This window comes from Eleutherodactylus coqui, chromosome 1 (assembly GCF_035609145.1).
Source record: "Eleutherodactylus coqui strain aEleCoq1 chromosome 1, aEleCoq1.hap1, whole genome shotgun sequence".
Lineage (NCBI taxonomy): Eukaryota > Metazoa > Chordata > Amphibia > Anura > Eleutherodactylidae > Eleutherodactylus > Eleutherodactylus coqui.
In genome coordinates, this window is record NC_089837.1 from 275,810,230 (window position 1) to 275,827,649 (window position 17,420).

At 40.5% G+C, this 17,420-nt stretch overlaps 1 protein-coding gene across 3 annotated transcripts in view; it reads right to left on the minus strand.

Moving 5' to 3' along the window:
• ITPR3 (inositol 1,4,5-trisphosphate receptor type 3) overlaps positions 1-17,420 on the minus strand; it is a 665,728-nt gene that overhangs the window by 7,113 nt on the left and 641,195 nt on the right. For all 3 annotated transcript variants that reach the window (XM_066609086.1, XM_066609095.1, XM_066609083.1), the window contains one exon: positions 12,790-12,950. In XM_066609086.1, the coding sequence (XP_066465183.1) occupies positions 12,790-12,950 (161 nt within the window). The remainder of the gene's footprint in view (positions 1-12,789; positions 12,951-17,420) is intronic.

Consider the following 17,420-nt stretch of genomic DNA (forward strand, 5'->3'; position numbering starts at 1 on the left):
ATCATTTCGTTTTGGAGTACCCATGGTTTGGAGAGAGCCTAAAAATCACAGTGATGACTGTTATTTTTGTTCTTGTTCAGTGCAAGGTTTCAATTTAAAAAACAGGAAGGACATTTCATACCCAATCAACATACGTTCGGCTATTCGCCCTGTTCCTCATGGACCTGACTTGCCTATTCCTTCACCTCCGGATACCCTGGACAATATTTTAGATGATTTAGACCAAATGTCACATAGCAGCAGCGATAATGATGACAGCTATGATCCAGGTACCAATGACCCTGAACTTTTCTCTCAATCAGACTTGAACGATTTAGTACAAGATCTGGGCCAACCAAAGGATTCAGCGGAAGTGTTAGGGTCTAGACTTAAAGAAAGACATATGTTAGCCTCCGGTGTTTCATTTTCATGGTACCGACTTAGAGAAAAGGAATTTGTCCCTTTTTTTACACAAGAGGGTGAACTAGTTTTCTGCAACAATGTACCTGGAATCATGGAAATGTTCAACATAACGTATGACCCAGAGGAATGGAGACTTTTCATAGATTCGTCAAAAAGGAGTTTGAAAGCCGTACTTCTTCACAATGGTAACCAATATGCTTCTGTGCCTGTTGGATACTCAGTCCATTTGAAAGAATGCTACGAAAATCTTAGGTTTGTTCTTAATAAGCTCAGCTACTCTGACCATAAATGGACCATTTGTGGGGATTTGAAAGTTATTTCCATGTTACTAGGTCAACAAAGTGGTTACACAAAGTTTCCATGTTTCCTCTGTGAATGGGATAGCCGTGACAGGAAACAACACTATGTCAAGTCGACCTGGCCAATCAGAAAGGCTCTTATTCCTGGAGTTAAAAATGTTGAAAGACAAAGTTTAGTGGCTCCTAAAAAGATCTTACTTCTACCACTTCATATCAAATTGGGACTAATGAAACAGTTTGTGAAAGCATTACACAAAGAAGGAGAGTGTTTCAAGTATCTTTATGAACAGTTTCCTGGTCTATCAGATGCTAAGCTGAAAGGAGTCTTTGTTGGGCCTGACATAAGAAAACTTTTAAAAGATGAAATCTTTGTCACTAAAATGAAAATGGAAGAAAAAAATGCCTGGAATTCATTTAAACTTGTTGTAACAGGCTTTCTTGGAAATAAAAAAGACCCAAACTACAAAACTTTGGTTGCTGAATTGTTACAAAACTACAAAATCTTGGGCTGCAACATGAGTGTCAAAGTCCATTTCCTTCACTCACATCTGGACTACTTTCCAGAAAATCTTGGGGCTGTAAGTGAGGAACAAGGAGAATGTTTCCATCAAGATCTAAAAGAAATGGAGCGCAGATACCAAGGTCGATGGAATGTCACCATGATGGCAGACTACTGTTGGATGTTAAAAAAGGAAAATTCACAAGAACACAGCCGAAAAAGTACCAAAAGAAGCTTTGATGGAAAAAGAAAACGTTTTTACAAAGACTTATAATAACTTTGCAACACAGGTGTATCACTATTATGCTTATTTTAGCTAGGTATTGTTGGGGTTTTTTTGCTTTCACTCATCTCCATTCCAGTGTCTGGCACCATCATAACCCCCCGACGGCATGCCCGATGCCTTGGGGTCACACTGGACTCTGACCTCTCCTTTTCCCCCCATATCCAATCTCTGGCCCAAACATGCCACATGCACCTCAGAAATATTGCTAAAATACGTCCGTTCCTAACCACGGACACGCTAAAGACGCTCGTGGTTGCGCTCATCCACTCCCGGCTCGACTACTGCAACTCACTACTCATTGGCCTCCCCCGCACTAGACTCGCTCCGCTCCAATCCATACTAAATGCAGCAGCTAGACTCATTTTTCTATCCAGTCGTTATTCAGACGCCTCTGCATTATGCCAGTCGCTGCATTGGCTGCCCATCCACTGCAGAACTAAATTTAAACTCCTCTACCTCACTCACAAAGCTCTGCATGGCGCTGCACCACCATACATCGCCTCCCTACTGTCAGTACACCACCCAGCCCGCTCACTCCGATCGGCTAACACCCTCAGACTAAACACCCCTGTAATACGAACCTCTCATGCTCGCCTACAGGACTTCACTAGAGCAGCACCCATCCTCTGGAATGCTCTACCCCAAGGCATCCGGACAATTCCCGATGCACGAAATTTCAGACGCGCCTTAAAAACGCACCTCTTCAGGGAAGCGTACCAAATCTCCTGACCTAGTCCCCTGCCCCTCACTATGGTGCTCCACCCTGTTTGCCTTCTGATAAATGATCTGTACATAATATTTCCTATTGCCTGTGTTCCCCACCCCCTGCACCTCCTGTACCACCCTCAACCCATTTGTGTCTAACCCAATGTACCTTATATTGTAATTGTTGTATTGTTTTGCATTTATCCAGGCCTGAAAGCGCTGCGGAATAAGTTGGCGCTATACAAATAAAGATTATTATTATTATATTATATATTATTATGTTACAATAATAAAAACAAATTAAAAATTTCCGTTTTTTTGTATTTTTTCCAAATACTTCAACTTTATTTTGTAGGCAAGCCTTACGTGATAGAAAAAAACCCATGTCATTTTTGAAATCTGTGCAAAAAACTACATAAAGATGATTTAACAAAAGCAAAACAATTTTTTAAAAAGTTTTTTTTGCAGACCTGTGTAATCGAGTTGGGATCTATTAGCTTTTCCTATTCATGACATAATCAATGCTCGTGCCAAATTTCAAGTTTCTATGACATCGGGAAGTGAGAGAATTAGATTTCATACGTAAAATTTGGATGCTAATTCTTATGCATTTAGAATTCAATAATCGGGTTGGGATCTATTAGCTTTCCTATTTATGACATAATCAATGCCCGTGCCAAATTTCAAGTTTTTATGACATCCGGAAGTGAGAGAATTAGATTCCATACGTAAAATTTGGACGCTAATTCTTTTGCGCTAGAATTGAATAATCAAGTTGGGACCCATTAGCGTTTCCTATTTATCACATAATCAATGCTCGTGCCAAATTTCAAGTTTCTATGACATCGGGAAGTGAGAGAATTAGATTTCATATGTAAAATTTGGACGCTAATTCTTTTGCACTTAGAATTCAATAATCGGGTTGGGATCTATTAGCTTTTCCTATTTATGACATAATCAATGCCAGTGCCAAATTTCAAGTTTTTATGACATTGGTAAGTGAGAGAATTAGATTCCATACATAAAATTTGACACTAATTCTTTAGCACTAGAATTGAATAATCGAGTTGGAACCCATTACCTTTTCCTATTTATGACATAATCAATGCTCGTGCCAAATTTCATGTTTCTACGACATCGGGAAGTTGGAGAATTAGATTACGTACGTAAAATGTGGACGCTAGTTCTTTTGCGCTAGAATTGAATAATCGAGTTGGGACCCATTAACTTTTCATATTTATGACATAAACAATGCTCGTGCGTGCCAAATTTCAAGTTTCTACGACATCGGGAAGTTGGAGAATTAGTGGCGAGTCAGTCAGTGAGTCAGTGAGTGAGTCAGTCAGTGAAGGCTTTTGTCTTTATATATATAGATTTGCATCTCACAGTGACTGCAACAAAAAATATATCCACTTAGACCACTCTCACACATGCACTTGTAAAAATGATGCGTTTTCAGCTGCATTGACATGCGTTTTTGACAGCGTTTGACTACGTTTTCAGCACAGTTATAAATGCGACCAAGCAAGTTGATAATGCCAGAACTAAAAAAACATAGCTGAAAACGCAGTCCAAAACGCGTCAGCCACACTCTACGGCTTTTTCAGCAGCTTTGACCATTCATTTCAATGGGCAAGGCATCGCGTTTTACAACGCAGTAATGCATGAAAATAGAACAGACAGTGCTTGAAAAAAACAGCCTTTTAACATTAGTCTGATAAACACCATTGAAATCAATTGTAGTGAATGACAGCGTTTAGCACTATGCTAGAAATGCAGAAAAAAGTCCCTGTGTGAGAGTGAACTTAAGGGCATATAAATATTCATACTCGCAAAAACTATTCAGTGTAATTAGGAATAATAGTTGTAATGCAAAGGCACAACTATTTCAAATATACAAAATGCACAGGGCAAACCAACATGTTGGTCCCTTTGCGTGTTGCCCCACTGGCCTACTTTCATAGACATTGACGTAATTTTGCTCAAGCATCCACAGACTTTTATTGTCAGTGTGTGTAATTACAATATTTTTTGCTTGTTTTGTATCGCGTACATCACACTGCACATTTCTGTACAGCACTTTGATGTAGATGCCGAGTGCAGCAGCAGCAGCCAAGTCAAAGTGCAGTTTAGTGCAGGAGCCACTCCCTATTATACTGCGGAATACAGGGCAGAGTGGAGTTAGGTTGGATAAAATGGCTTCCTTCTCTTACCACCCACATCATGCTGTACATTCCTGTGTACAGATCTAAAAACAAAGAAAAATAGTACGTTTATCAAATGGAAAGAGGGGGGATATCTAAGGAAGAATATAATGCGGTCTGCAGAAACTGCCGGGCAGGTGTTAGAAAAGGTAATAATGAACTGATGCTTGCAAAGGGGAAGAGGGGGGACGGGGAACTTGTTATTTATATAGTGCCAACTTATTCCGCAGCGCTTTTAGATGATTTATTACCCCCCCAGGAAGCTGGGTACTAATTTTACCGACTTCAGAAAGATGGAAGGCTGAGTCAACCTTGAGCCGGCAAACTTCAGGTCATGAGCAAGAGCTTAGGACTGCATACTGAAGCCCTTAAGGCACTTTGGCCCCAAAGAGGCCAAAAACAAAAAATAATTTTGGGGGTATGTTAAAACTAATAGAAAAGTCAAAGACACTATTGGATGCTTAAGAGATGAAAATGGTAAATTGGTTAAGAATGATGTTGAGAAGGCCGAACTTTAAAATTCCTATTTTGTATCTGTTTTGCCTTTTTTATCAACTGATCTTCCCTGTGCTATTGGGGGAATAAAAGAATGCAGGCTATCTATAATAATAATAATAATAATCTTTGTTTGTATAGTGCCAGCATATTCCGCTGCGCTTACAAAGACGGAGGAAATACAGAAAGACAAAATTACAGAAATTACCGAACCACGGTTACATATAGTAATCAGTTGATGGAAACAATAGGGGTGAGGGTCCTGGTGGTCCTGCTCCAATGAGCTTACATACTACAAGTAATGGGGTGATACAGAAGGTAAAGGGGCTGGAGATGTGCACAGTATGGTGAGGTGGAGAGTGAGGGATGCTATACGCATAAACAATGGTCAGACTTTTAGCCGTGTGACGGCAGAATCGGTATGACTCCAGGGGCAGTTGATGGTGGCTAGCAGGGATTGCAGTCAATAGGTCAGGGAGCATATTATCAGGTGGAGTATAGAGAGGGGTTTGGTTTAGGGGATGTGGTATGCCTCCTTGAAGAGGTACATTTTTAGAGCACGCCTGAAATTTTGTGAGTCGTGGATTGCCCGGATAGCCTTTGGTAGTGCATTTCAGAGGACCGGTGCTACTCTGGAGAAGTCTTGGAAGCGGGAATCAGAGGTTCGAATTAAAGGGGCGCTAAGTCTGGTTTCGTTAGCAGAGCGGAGAGCCAGGGCTGGGTGATGGATTGAGATGAGGGAGGCAATGTAGGGTGGCGCTGCATTGTGGAGGGCTTTATAGATGAAGGTAGTGAGTTTAAATTGAATTCTGTATTTAACGGGCAGCCAGTGCAGTGACTGGCACAGGGCAGAGGCGTCCGAGTAGCAGCTGGACAGGAAGATGAGACTGGCTGCCGCATTCAGGATGGATTGGAGAAAATAGAGTCTGGCGCGAGGGAGGCCAATCAGCAACAAGTTGCAATAATCGAGACAGGAGTGGATGAGGGCAACGGTGAGCTTTTTTAGCGTGTCCGCTGTGAGAAAAGAGCGGATTCTTGCCATGTTCTTGAGGTGCAGCTGACATGTTCGGGCGAGAGATTGGATGAGCAGAGAGATAAGCAGAGAGATGGTGAGTAAACACTTAACTAACTTAAATGAATTTAAATCTCAAGGTCCAGATGAATTACATCCTAGGATACTAAAGGAAGCAGCGGAGGTAATTGCTGAGCCACTCTCCATAATCATTGAAAATTAGTAAAGCATTTGACAAAGTATCTCATACCATACTTATTGAAAAAATGACCTAATATGGGATTGACAAGGCAACTGTTAGGTGGATTAACAAATGTTAGGTGGCTATTTATAAATGATCTGGAGGAAGGAATTGATGGGAAACTGATCAAATTTGCTGATGACACAAAGCTAGGAGGGATAGCTAACACTAGGGAAGAGAGAGAGAGTATTCAAAAATATCTAGAAAAGCTTGAACAGTGGGCGGTTTGCAAATCATGTTCTATGAGGAATGGTTAAAGGATCTGGGAATGTTTAGCTTGCAAAAAAGAAGGCTGGAAAAAACTTAGTAGCTGTCTACAAATATCTGAAGGGCTGTCACAGTGTAGAGGGATCAGCCCTATTCTCATTTGCACAGGGGGGCACCTGTAAGAGTGGAGTCAGAGATCCCATAACATGAGGCTGAACACTTTCTCCATGAGTCTGCTGAGCTGGTGATGTCTGGAAATCAGTGTGCTGTGTGTGTAATGTGCTGTGTGTGAATCAGGATGCATGTAGCAGAGCTATGTGTGTGATGTGTGTGAATCAGGATGGATGTAGTAGAGCTGTGTGTGTAATGTGTGGGGTCAGAACGGATGTAGTAGAGCTGTGTGTGTGATGTGGATGAATCAGAATGCGTGTAGAAGAGTTGTGTGAGTAATGTGCTGTGTATGATGTGTGGGAATCATGATGGATGTAGTACAGCTGTGTGTGTAATGTCTGCATATCAACTTGGATGTAGTAGAGCTGTGTGTGTGATGTCTGCACATCAACATTAATGTAGTACAGCTGTGTGTGTAATGTGTGTTAATCAGGATAGATGTAGTGCAGCTGTGTGTGAGATGTCTGGGAATCAGGATGGATGTAGTAGAGTTATGTGATGTGTGGGGTCAGGATGGATGTGGAAGAGCTGTGTGTGTGATGTGTGGGCAACATAATGGATGTACCAAGTAGCACAACTGTGTGACGCATTGTGCCACTAGAAACACTGGTAATATAATTTCCTAATAATTACTAGTCTATATATATATATATATATATATATATATATATATATATATATATATAAAGGTGAAAGGACTAACTGACTGACTCACTCACTCATTGACTGACTCACCACTAATTCTCTAACTTCTCGATGTCGTACAAACGTGAAATATAAACAACCATTCTGTAAGTCCTAAATAGGAAAAGTAAAAGGGTCACACGTTGATCAATTCTAAGTGCAAAAGTGAGTGACCCCCTATGTTATGTAACTTCCCAGTGTCGTACAAGTGTGAAATTTTGCATGACCACTCCTTAGGTAGAAAATAGGAAAAGTAAAGGGGTCACAACTTGATTATTTAATTCTAAGTGCAAAAGTAAGTGACTCCTTATGTATTGTTACTAATAACACACATCTGAACTGCAGAAACATGTCATTTGCCACGACCATTCTTTATGTCCTAATAGGAAAAGTAAAGGGGTTGCAACTACAACATTCAATTCTAAGCATGAAAAACTGTGAAAGTTTGCAATACATGACAGAGGCTTTATAGTTTGTGAGACGAGAACTATATGTGTATATACTGAGAAGAATCTAATGATCCTCTGTGTGCATATACTTAGGAGAATCTACCTCACCTTTATCAAACTACTAACGACAATTTGTCTGTTTGTATGTATGTAAGTATGTCTATGAGTGAGTCTCATAGGTCGGCTCCCTGGTGATGTCATAGCCCTGCCCCCTGGCCCCATCGTAGCCCCGCCCCTGGCACCGTTATGGCAGGTCCTAACACACTGAGAATACGACTAAGCCGTTATTATGTCAGACACAACTCAAGAGTTTTGACAGTAGACACTGACCTACCATCACCACAGAGATCCGCTGGGCTTAAGGACCTGTGGTGACATCAGTGCTGTGGGAAGTACTATATAAGCTGACAAAGTACAGGACCTGTGATGATGTCACTATCATGTGATCAACTTTATGGAGGGAATCAAGGATCACATGACCAGAGGCTCATCACTGTATCCAAGAGCTGTGTGTGTCATGTGTGCAGATGGTATAAATGTAGCAGACCTGTGTTTGTACCATGCGCATGTCATGACTATCATATTTCCCAAAAATTACTAGTGTGTATATACTGAGGAGAATCTACCTCACCTTTATGTGCATATACTGAGGAGAATCTAACTGACCTCTGTGTGCATATGCTGAGGAAAATATCCACACTGGATGGCCATGGAATAAGAAGATACAACAGGATTCTACAGGTGAACAACTGGCAACGTTTATGGGGCCATCAGCAAAGATTTGGATTTCTAGATCATGGAGTGAATTACCTATATGATGGATTGCTTGCTAGAGATGGGTTGCACCTTACAAAAACAGGTAAACACATATAGATTTGGTGGGCGCCTTGCTTAAACTAGAACAATATGGGAAGGGAAGTAAAGGGCCAAGTAAAAATAAACAGCTAATTTATACATTTGAGAACCTTGCTATTAGAATTGGAAAGAAAGAACAAACACAAAAGATTCAGAAAGAAAGTAGGGGAGCAAGAGACACCGATTACAAACTAAAATGTTTTTACACAAATGCACAGAGCATTGGAAACAAACAAGGAGCATTGGAGCTCCTAACACAGGAAGACAAATATGATGTCATAGGCATCACGGAAACTTGGTGGAATGATACACATGATTGGAATACAAGGCTGGAGGTATAGTGCTATATGTTAGAAAAACATTCATCTCCACAGATATTCAAGCTTCAGAGCATGATAGTTCTGTAGAAAAGGTTTAGGTAAGAATACAAGGAGAAACAACAGAAAGTACGCTATTGTAGGCATTTACTATAGGCCATGTGGACAAGCAGAAGATATTGATGAACTCTTTCACCATCAAATAGCCAAGCTCTTAAAAAAGCATCACATAGTGATCATGGGAGATTTTAACTATCCAGACATTTGTTGGAAATCTCTCTCAGGTAAAAGTAATGGATCCAACAAATTCTTATCTGCTCTTGCTGACAAATTTATCTCCCAAAAGGTAGAAGAGAAAACAAGGGTTTTCTTGGACCTAATTCTTACCAACAGGAAGGGAATTGTTGAGGAAGTAAGGGTGGCTGGGACCTTAGGAGGCAGTGATCATGCTATCCTTGAATTTTGGATAAAAAGGGGTGGAAGACCTGAGAAAACTTAGACTTCATTAAAATCTGCCTTTCTGAAATCCAACCTTGAACTCAGAAAGAAGGTAGGAAGAATCCAATGGCTGGATGTTCTTAAGGACAGAAATGTCCAAGAAGGTTGGGAAATATTGCGAAATGAGATTCTCAAAGCACAATTATTAACAATGAATAAAAGAAGGGACAATGGGAAGCACTTAAAGAGACCAGGATGGATGAACACAGAACTTGCACACGTTAAAAAGTAAAAAAAAATATGTTTATCAAATGGAAAGAAGGGGAAATATCTAAAGAAGAATATAATGCGGTCTGCAGAAACTGCAGGGCAAGTGTCAGAAAAGCTAAAGCTAATAATGAATTGAGACTTGCAACAGAGGCCAAAAGCAATAAAAAAAGGATTTTTGGGTTATGTCAAAAGCAAAAGAAAAGTCAAAAATGCTATTGGATGCTTGCAAGATGAAAATGGTGAATTGTTTAAGAATAATGTTGAGAAAGCCGAACTTTTAAATTCCTAAATTGTGTGTTTTCTCTCAGAAAGTTGATCAACTGCTCTTTCCTGTGCTGTTGGGGGAATAAAAGAATGCAGGCTACCTATAAGCAGAGAGATGGTGAGGGAACACTTAGCTAACTTAAATGAATTCAAGTCTCAAGGTCCAGATGAATTACATCCTAGAATACTAAAGGAAGCAGTAGAGTGAGCGGTCTGCAAATCATATCCTATGAGGAACCGTTAAAGGATGTGGGAATGTTTAGCTTTCAAAAAAGAAGGCTGAGAGGAGACTTAATAGCGATCTACAAATATCTGAAGAGCTGTCACAGTGCAGAGGGATCAGCCCTATTCTCATTTGCACCAGGAAAGACTAGAAGCAATGGGAGACACAGATTAGATATTAGAAAAAAACTTTCTGACAGCGAGGGTGATCAAGGAGTGGGACAGGATACCACAAGAGGTGGCAAGTTCTCCTTCAATGGAAATGTTTAAACAAAAGCTGGAAAGACATTTGTCTTGGCTGATTTAGTGAATCCTGCACTGAACAGGGGGTTGGACCAGATGACCCAGGAAGTCCCTTCAAACTCTACCATTCTGTGATTCGACCTCCTGAATCTAGGTAGTTATCTTTAAATGTTCTCACTAACTTATTGCTCTTGTGAGATTCGCAGGTTTCATCTTCCCATATTATATCTGGATAATTAAAGTCCCTCATAATAATTACTTCATTGCGGTTTCAGTAATAGGAAAAAGTAAGACCAACTTTAGTAGTGTTTATACAATTCTGCCTGCTGAACATAACAATGCCATGTAACAATGCCAGGTAGAGATACAGCCATTAACAGTGTTAGCTATAGGCTATGATACTCATTAATAATATTGGCTGTAAATATTGCCATTTCCAACAAAATTGCCCGAGATAATAATACAGACTCTCCAATGTGGCTAATAGACATCTGAATAAGAATTTGGATAGTTGAGACAAGCCTTTTCATTCTAATGTTACCTTGTTTAATTGTAAAAAAAAGACTTGGGTATACTAATAGATCACAGACCGAACATGAGTCAACACAGTGTGATGCAACAGCAAAAAATGGTAAACAAAATTCTAAGAGGTAATTATCTTCCTCTACTCTTCTTTGGTCAGACCTCATCTGAAATACTGTGTCCAGTTCTGAGCACCAACATTTGACAAACTGGAGCAAGTTCAGAGAAGAGCTACTAGAATTGTGAACAGTCTGCAAACCATGTCTCATGAGGAACTTTAAAGGACCTGGGAATGTTTAGCTTGTAAAAAAGACGGCTAAGAGGAGACTTAATAGTGCTCTATAAATATCTAAAGGGCTGACACAGTCCAGAAGGATCATCCCTATTCTCATGAGTAGAGGGAAAGACTAGAAGCAATGGGATGAAACTGAAAGGAAAGAGACCCAGATTAGATATTATAAAAAACATTGTGATCAATGAGTTGAACAGGTTGCCACGGAAGGTGGTGAGTTCTCCTTCAAGGGAAGTCTTCAAACATAGGCTGTAAAGACATCTGTCTGGGATGATTTAGTGAATCCTGCATTGAGCAGGGGGTTGGACACAACGACCTTGTAAGCTCCCCTCCAACTCTATGATTCTAGTTATTCCTTTCTATCTAAAAAAATTCTCATCATGTAATCTCATGGTGATGCCCTGTGAATTACTCGTCTTTCTTTTCTCTCAAAAGGTCACCAAAGCTCAGTCACTAGAAGTTCGTGTATGGTGAAATTACATGGATTGTACCACACAGGCTGTTCACAGGCTCATATCACAGTTACTGATGATGATTAGAGTCTTCTGTCAGGCATTTTAAATTAAGGATTTAACAGTTCAACCTCCATAACTGTATGCATCAACTGTATGATCTAACCGTTCTTAAGTAAATGTACTGGACACCAGTGCTCAGGAAGGATGTTGCAGTGCTTGAGGGGCTTCAAAGAAGGGCAACTAAATTAATAAATGGAATGAGAGGACTGGAATACCCAGAGAGACTAACAAAATTAGGACTTTTCAGCCTGGAAAAAAGACAGCTAAGGGGCGATCAAATAATTATGTATAAATACATTAGGGGACAATACAATACATGATCTGTTTATATCAAGGACTGCGTCGGTAACAAGAGTGCATCCACTACATCTAGAAGAAAGCAGGTTTCATCACCAACACAGACGGTCGTTCTTTACTGTAAGAGCATTGAGACTGTGGAACTCTCTGGCTGAGGACGTGGTGATGGCAAAATCCATTGAGGAGTTAGGAGGGGACTAGACAATTTTCTCGAGCTGAAGGATATTACAGGATATAGACATTAGATGACTAGCGGGTTTGTAGTTCCTGGTCTTATATTTAGTTAAGAACTATCAAAGGTTGATCCAGGGATTATTCTGATTGCCATTACGGAGTCGGGAAGGAATTTTCCCCCAAATGGGCCAATTGGCTTCTGCCTCTTGGGGTTTTTGCCTTCCTCTGGATCAACTAGAGGTTGAAACAGGCTAAACTAGATGGACATTGTCTTCATTCAGCCTAACATACTATATTACTATGTTACTGGTTAATGATATTAACAGTGTCCTCCCTGCAGGAGGAAATACTACTGTGTCTAGCTGCTCATGTGATGATGAGCTGATGCATCATGGTTTTGCTAGTACAGCAGAGTGAAAGGGAAAGCAGGGGGAAATCTAGAGATCAAGATGGTGCCTGATAAGAATCAGACAGGGGTCTGCACTGTAAGGAAGTGACTGCAATATAATACATAGGAGACACCCAGAGTGTGTCCGGCAATCAGGTGAGGGGTGCGATGGTGAAAAAATGTGTTTTTGCTGAAGTGATTCTTTCAGTCAGAGCCACTGGCAAATGAAGGACTTCAATAATGTAATTAATGAAATTAAATACATTTATATACAGTGCATAGACCAGACAAACTGACAGATTGACAGATTATATTTTTTGGCAGAGACTAAAACTGACCTTTATCATTTGTGCCACATAACTCTCTGGACCTGTGTAATCTGTCTTGTTCTTCACTCTCACCAACACAATAAAGTACAGATAATTCCAGATATTGTGCTCTTCCTTAATGTGCTCCTCAAAGGACACAGTCTTATTGTCAAACTTATCTCTCTCCAGTCCTGCAAAAATGAATAAGATTCAGATTTTACAAGTAGATAAGATTCTTATTAGTATGTGTGACATTTAGACAGTGTTCAGTGCAGTTTTATGTGTGATAAATCATATTCTGGGGAGACTGCATAAAACAGGCATTGGAAGACAACATTTTCATTGCAAACATCTCATGTTATACGATACGTGATAAACTGAAATTTTTCTTTAATCACAAAGTAATAATACTGACCGATTTTCAACAAGATTTATGAAATTGCAAGAATTTTCATTTCAAAGTTGTCCAACATCAGTACAAAAAGTTACCCATGGTTGAAGCACTATAGAATGTAAGAGATTATTTTTAAAAATGCTAGAAACCGGCCAATTTATTTAGATATGGACTTATGGTTTTGATAGGTTATATAATGGAAAATACCTATTGGAAAATATCAATCTGGAACCAGGTATTTATGGAATTACTCAAAAAGCTGCCACTATGTATTCTTTTAAATGAGTTTCTTTCATTTACATGCATATGACAATAATCAACAAAGCAGTGCAGTTGTATGTATGTTGAGAATGAACATCAAGCAGCAGACCCAGAATGTAATTTAAAGACACCCTTTTTATACTGAATTGTAATACAATTTGTAATACAAAGTGGCTATTTTCATAATATGCATAGTTTATTTGCATATCATTATACACCATAGCCTTGGGAAGCTTTGAAATCAGTCAGACTCTGGCATTTTTGGAGAGAAAAAATTATTAGAAATAATCTTAGGCATGTTGAAAATGTCACTAATTTGTGGCATTTCACACACTTAATTCGGAGGTTTGTGCAGTTCATCAAGTTTCCCTCAAGCTTTCTTTTCATTTATGTAACTGCAATAAGCTTTAATGACAACTTGACTCTTGAATCTTGATAGTCTAGTGACAGGTTTGTCCAGTACTTCCTGATGAGGTTTATAATACCACATGGCTCGTGCAATTAGTATGTCAGCTCAGGATCCTACTTTTGATATAAAACATAGCATTTGCCTGAAGCCGAGTAACCTTTTACTGGTTGTGATCAGACTTAACCCCTTAGTGACCAGGCCTGTTTGTGCCTTAATGACCAAGCCAAATATTGGAAATCTGAGATGTGTCACTTTAACATAGAATAACTCCGTAAAGGTTTTGAATATCCAAGTGATTCTGGCATTGTTTTTTCGCCACATATTGTACTTCATTTAGGTGGTAAAAACAGACCAATAGTATGTGTATATTTATTAAAAGCGCCAAAATTGGGAAACTTTTGAAAAAAAAAAATAATTTTTCACATTTTCAATTGCAACATATACAGTCAACTGATATACAGTCGAACCTCTACTTTCATTGTCTTCTCCTTTCGCTGATTTCCAGTTTCGCTAATTTTTCTATCCAGGATTTTGCCTCCAGTTTCGCTGTCTGCTTCTAGGTCTGCGGGCCCGCTTGACCTGCCAGGAGGCATCCTCGTCCCTCTTGCGGCTCTCCAAGCGCTCTGGCAGGCTTCCGTGTTGACTTCAGCGTTGAAACACCATTCTCTCCCTGGTAATGTGGGTTGAATACCCCGCCTCCAGGAAGATAAAGCTGTGCCTAGCTCAGGAGCACCATGGCTCAGCCAATCACAGCCAGCGCTTAATGAGCCAATCACAGCCATTCAATGATTTTTATTCATTTTTAACAAATTTAACATTGATTTTCAACATTTTGAGGAACACTTTGTTTTCCTGCACCACGCCAAGATTGCAAAGGCTCATAGGTGTCAGCATGATAGATACCCCAACAAATGACCACATTTTAAAAACTACACCCCTTAATGTATTCACTGACGGGTGTCATGAGTATTTTAACCCTACAGTTTTTTTCAGGAGTTACTGCAATTTAGAGGAGAAAAAATAAAATGTCATATTTTTGCAAAGGCGTCACTTTAAAGGCTATTATTTTTTATTTAGTGCACATGAAAATGAGGATTTACACCCCAAAATGGATACTCCTGTTTGTCCTGTGTTCAGAAACATACCGGTTGTGGCCCTAAGATTATAGTCTCTATGCACAACGGAGCCCAAAATGAAAGGAGCAGATGGCGGCTTTCAGAACAGGCATTTTGCTTGAAGGGGTTTTAGGCCCCATACCATAGTTGTAGAGCGATTAAGCGGCCAAAACGACAGAGAACCCCCACAAATGACCCTATTTTGAAAACTAGACCCCTTAAAGAATTCAGATAGGGGTGTACTGCGTATCTTGACCCCACCGTTTTTGAATGAATCTAAGCAAAGCAAAAGGAAATAATTACAATTTTCATTTTTTTTGCCAATTGTGTTAATTATAAAACTGTTTTTTTTTGTACAGCACACATATGAATGAAGACTTTCACCCCAAAATGGATACCCCTGTTTGTTCTATGTTTAGAAACATACCCATTGTGGCCCTAATCTACTTATAGGACACACGGCTAGGCCTGTAATGGATGGAACACCCATTGGATTTCAGGGCACAACTGAATAAATTCCAGGCCCCATTGCACACTTGTGCAGAAAAAAAATTGACTCCCTAAAAATAATTCCCCCCTCCCTCCATTTTGGCATTCCCTAAATCTTTGATAAAAGTATTAATGTAAACTGTGTGGTATGTCTGAAAACAGGGGTAATTAAAAAGGCCTGGTTGGGATGGGCAAATGGGGCAATAAAACCAGGTATCCCTCCTCCCATGCTTTTTTGGAGGATATTTCTTGACCTTAGTGGCAGGGATGGGGTGTAAGAAGTGGCATTATGTAAGGCTTTGTAAGCTTGCTGAGGTGCGGTGGTCTCACACAGAAGGTGTTCAAAAAGCTGCTCCTTAAACAGCAGGAAGGCGAAAGTTTCCAGGAACGTCTTGTAAATTACATATTACAGGTAGCGATCTGAATAACACTGGGCTCACACAGCTGTATGTGGAATCCGCTTGTGAAGGCCTGCTGCGGATCCCAGCTGTAAGCCTGGCCGTGGCCCTGCGCACAACTGCGTAATGTACTGCACATAACTGTGTACTGACACAGGCGGTCATGCACAGTACACCTTTTTTGTTTGTATTTCCTGCACCATCGCTTAGTGATGATATGGGTACCTGCAGCCCGTACGCAATGTAGTTCCTACACAATAGGCTCTATGTTGCGGATATCCATGGTAAAATAGAACATGCTGCATTATGTTTTCTGCAAGTGCATTACACAATTCTGACCAGCTAATGCACATGCAATTGTGTAATCCAGTGCATCTGATTGAACCGTATATTACCGTGGATCTAACGCTTGTGGAATCCGCAATTCCTAGCAGCTCCTGTGAGACCAGCCTAAAATAGATGGCAACCTTTTTATCACGTGACCGGGGATCGCTCAACGAGGCCACCGGTCACTGCTCCAGGCTCTCCGCGACCTTTGGTTGCAGGGAGTAAGGAGATTTTTACATTTCCTGGGTTCTCCCCGACTCCTGCGCATGCATCCGGCATTTTTCCGGCAGGCGCATGCGCAGAAGCCGGGCAAGGTCAGTGGAGGAGGATCGCGTCGGGGTTCAAATGCAGAGGCCTCCGGTAAGATGTTCTATCTCCTCTCACTGATTGCATCAGTGAAATATAACTTCAACTCTTTATAACTTTTACATTATCGCTATTATCTATTGAATAACGGTGATCACATGAACGGGGACCGCTTACAATGGCCCCCTCCATGAATTTATAAATTAAAGCCTTTTTTTTTACAGTCACTCCATTTTCACAGGCTGTAAAGTAATTGGACAAAATAAGAATTATAAATATAAGGATTATTTTTAATACTAGCTTTCTCCCTCTGCACTGCAATCTCCTTCAGTTGTTGCTTGTTTGTGGCTCTTTTGGGTTTTTTGTTTTGTTTTTAGTAAGTGAAAAGCATGCTTATTCAAGTTGGGGTCGAATAAAGAAGCTCTAGGTTTACATTTGTGATATGTTTTGGGTTATTATTAGAGATGAGCCAGCACCAAAATGCTCGGGTGCTCGCTGCTCGAGTCGAACTTTCCGCGATGCTCGAGGGTTCGTTTCGAGTAACGAACCCCATTGAAGTCAATGGGCGACTTGAGCATTTTTGTATATCGCCGATGCTCGCTAAGGTTTTCATTTGTGCAAATCTTCAAACCTAAGAAAGTGATGGAAACGACATAGATACGGATAGGGCAGGCAAGGGGTAACATGCTGGGCTGCATCTCAGGTTCCCAGGTCCCACTATTAAGCCACAATAGCGGCAAGAATGAGCCCCCCCCCCAACAATTTTTACTTCGGACAAACCCTCATTAGCAAGGCACACCTTAGCTAAGCACCACACTACCTCCAACCAAGCACAAGCACTGCTTGCGGGACACCGCTGCCTCTTCTCCTGGGTTACATGCTGCCCAACCCCCACACACGACCCTGCGTCGGCAGCGCACACAAAAGTGTCCCTGCGCAGCCTTCAGCTGCCCTCATGCCAT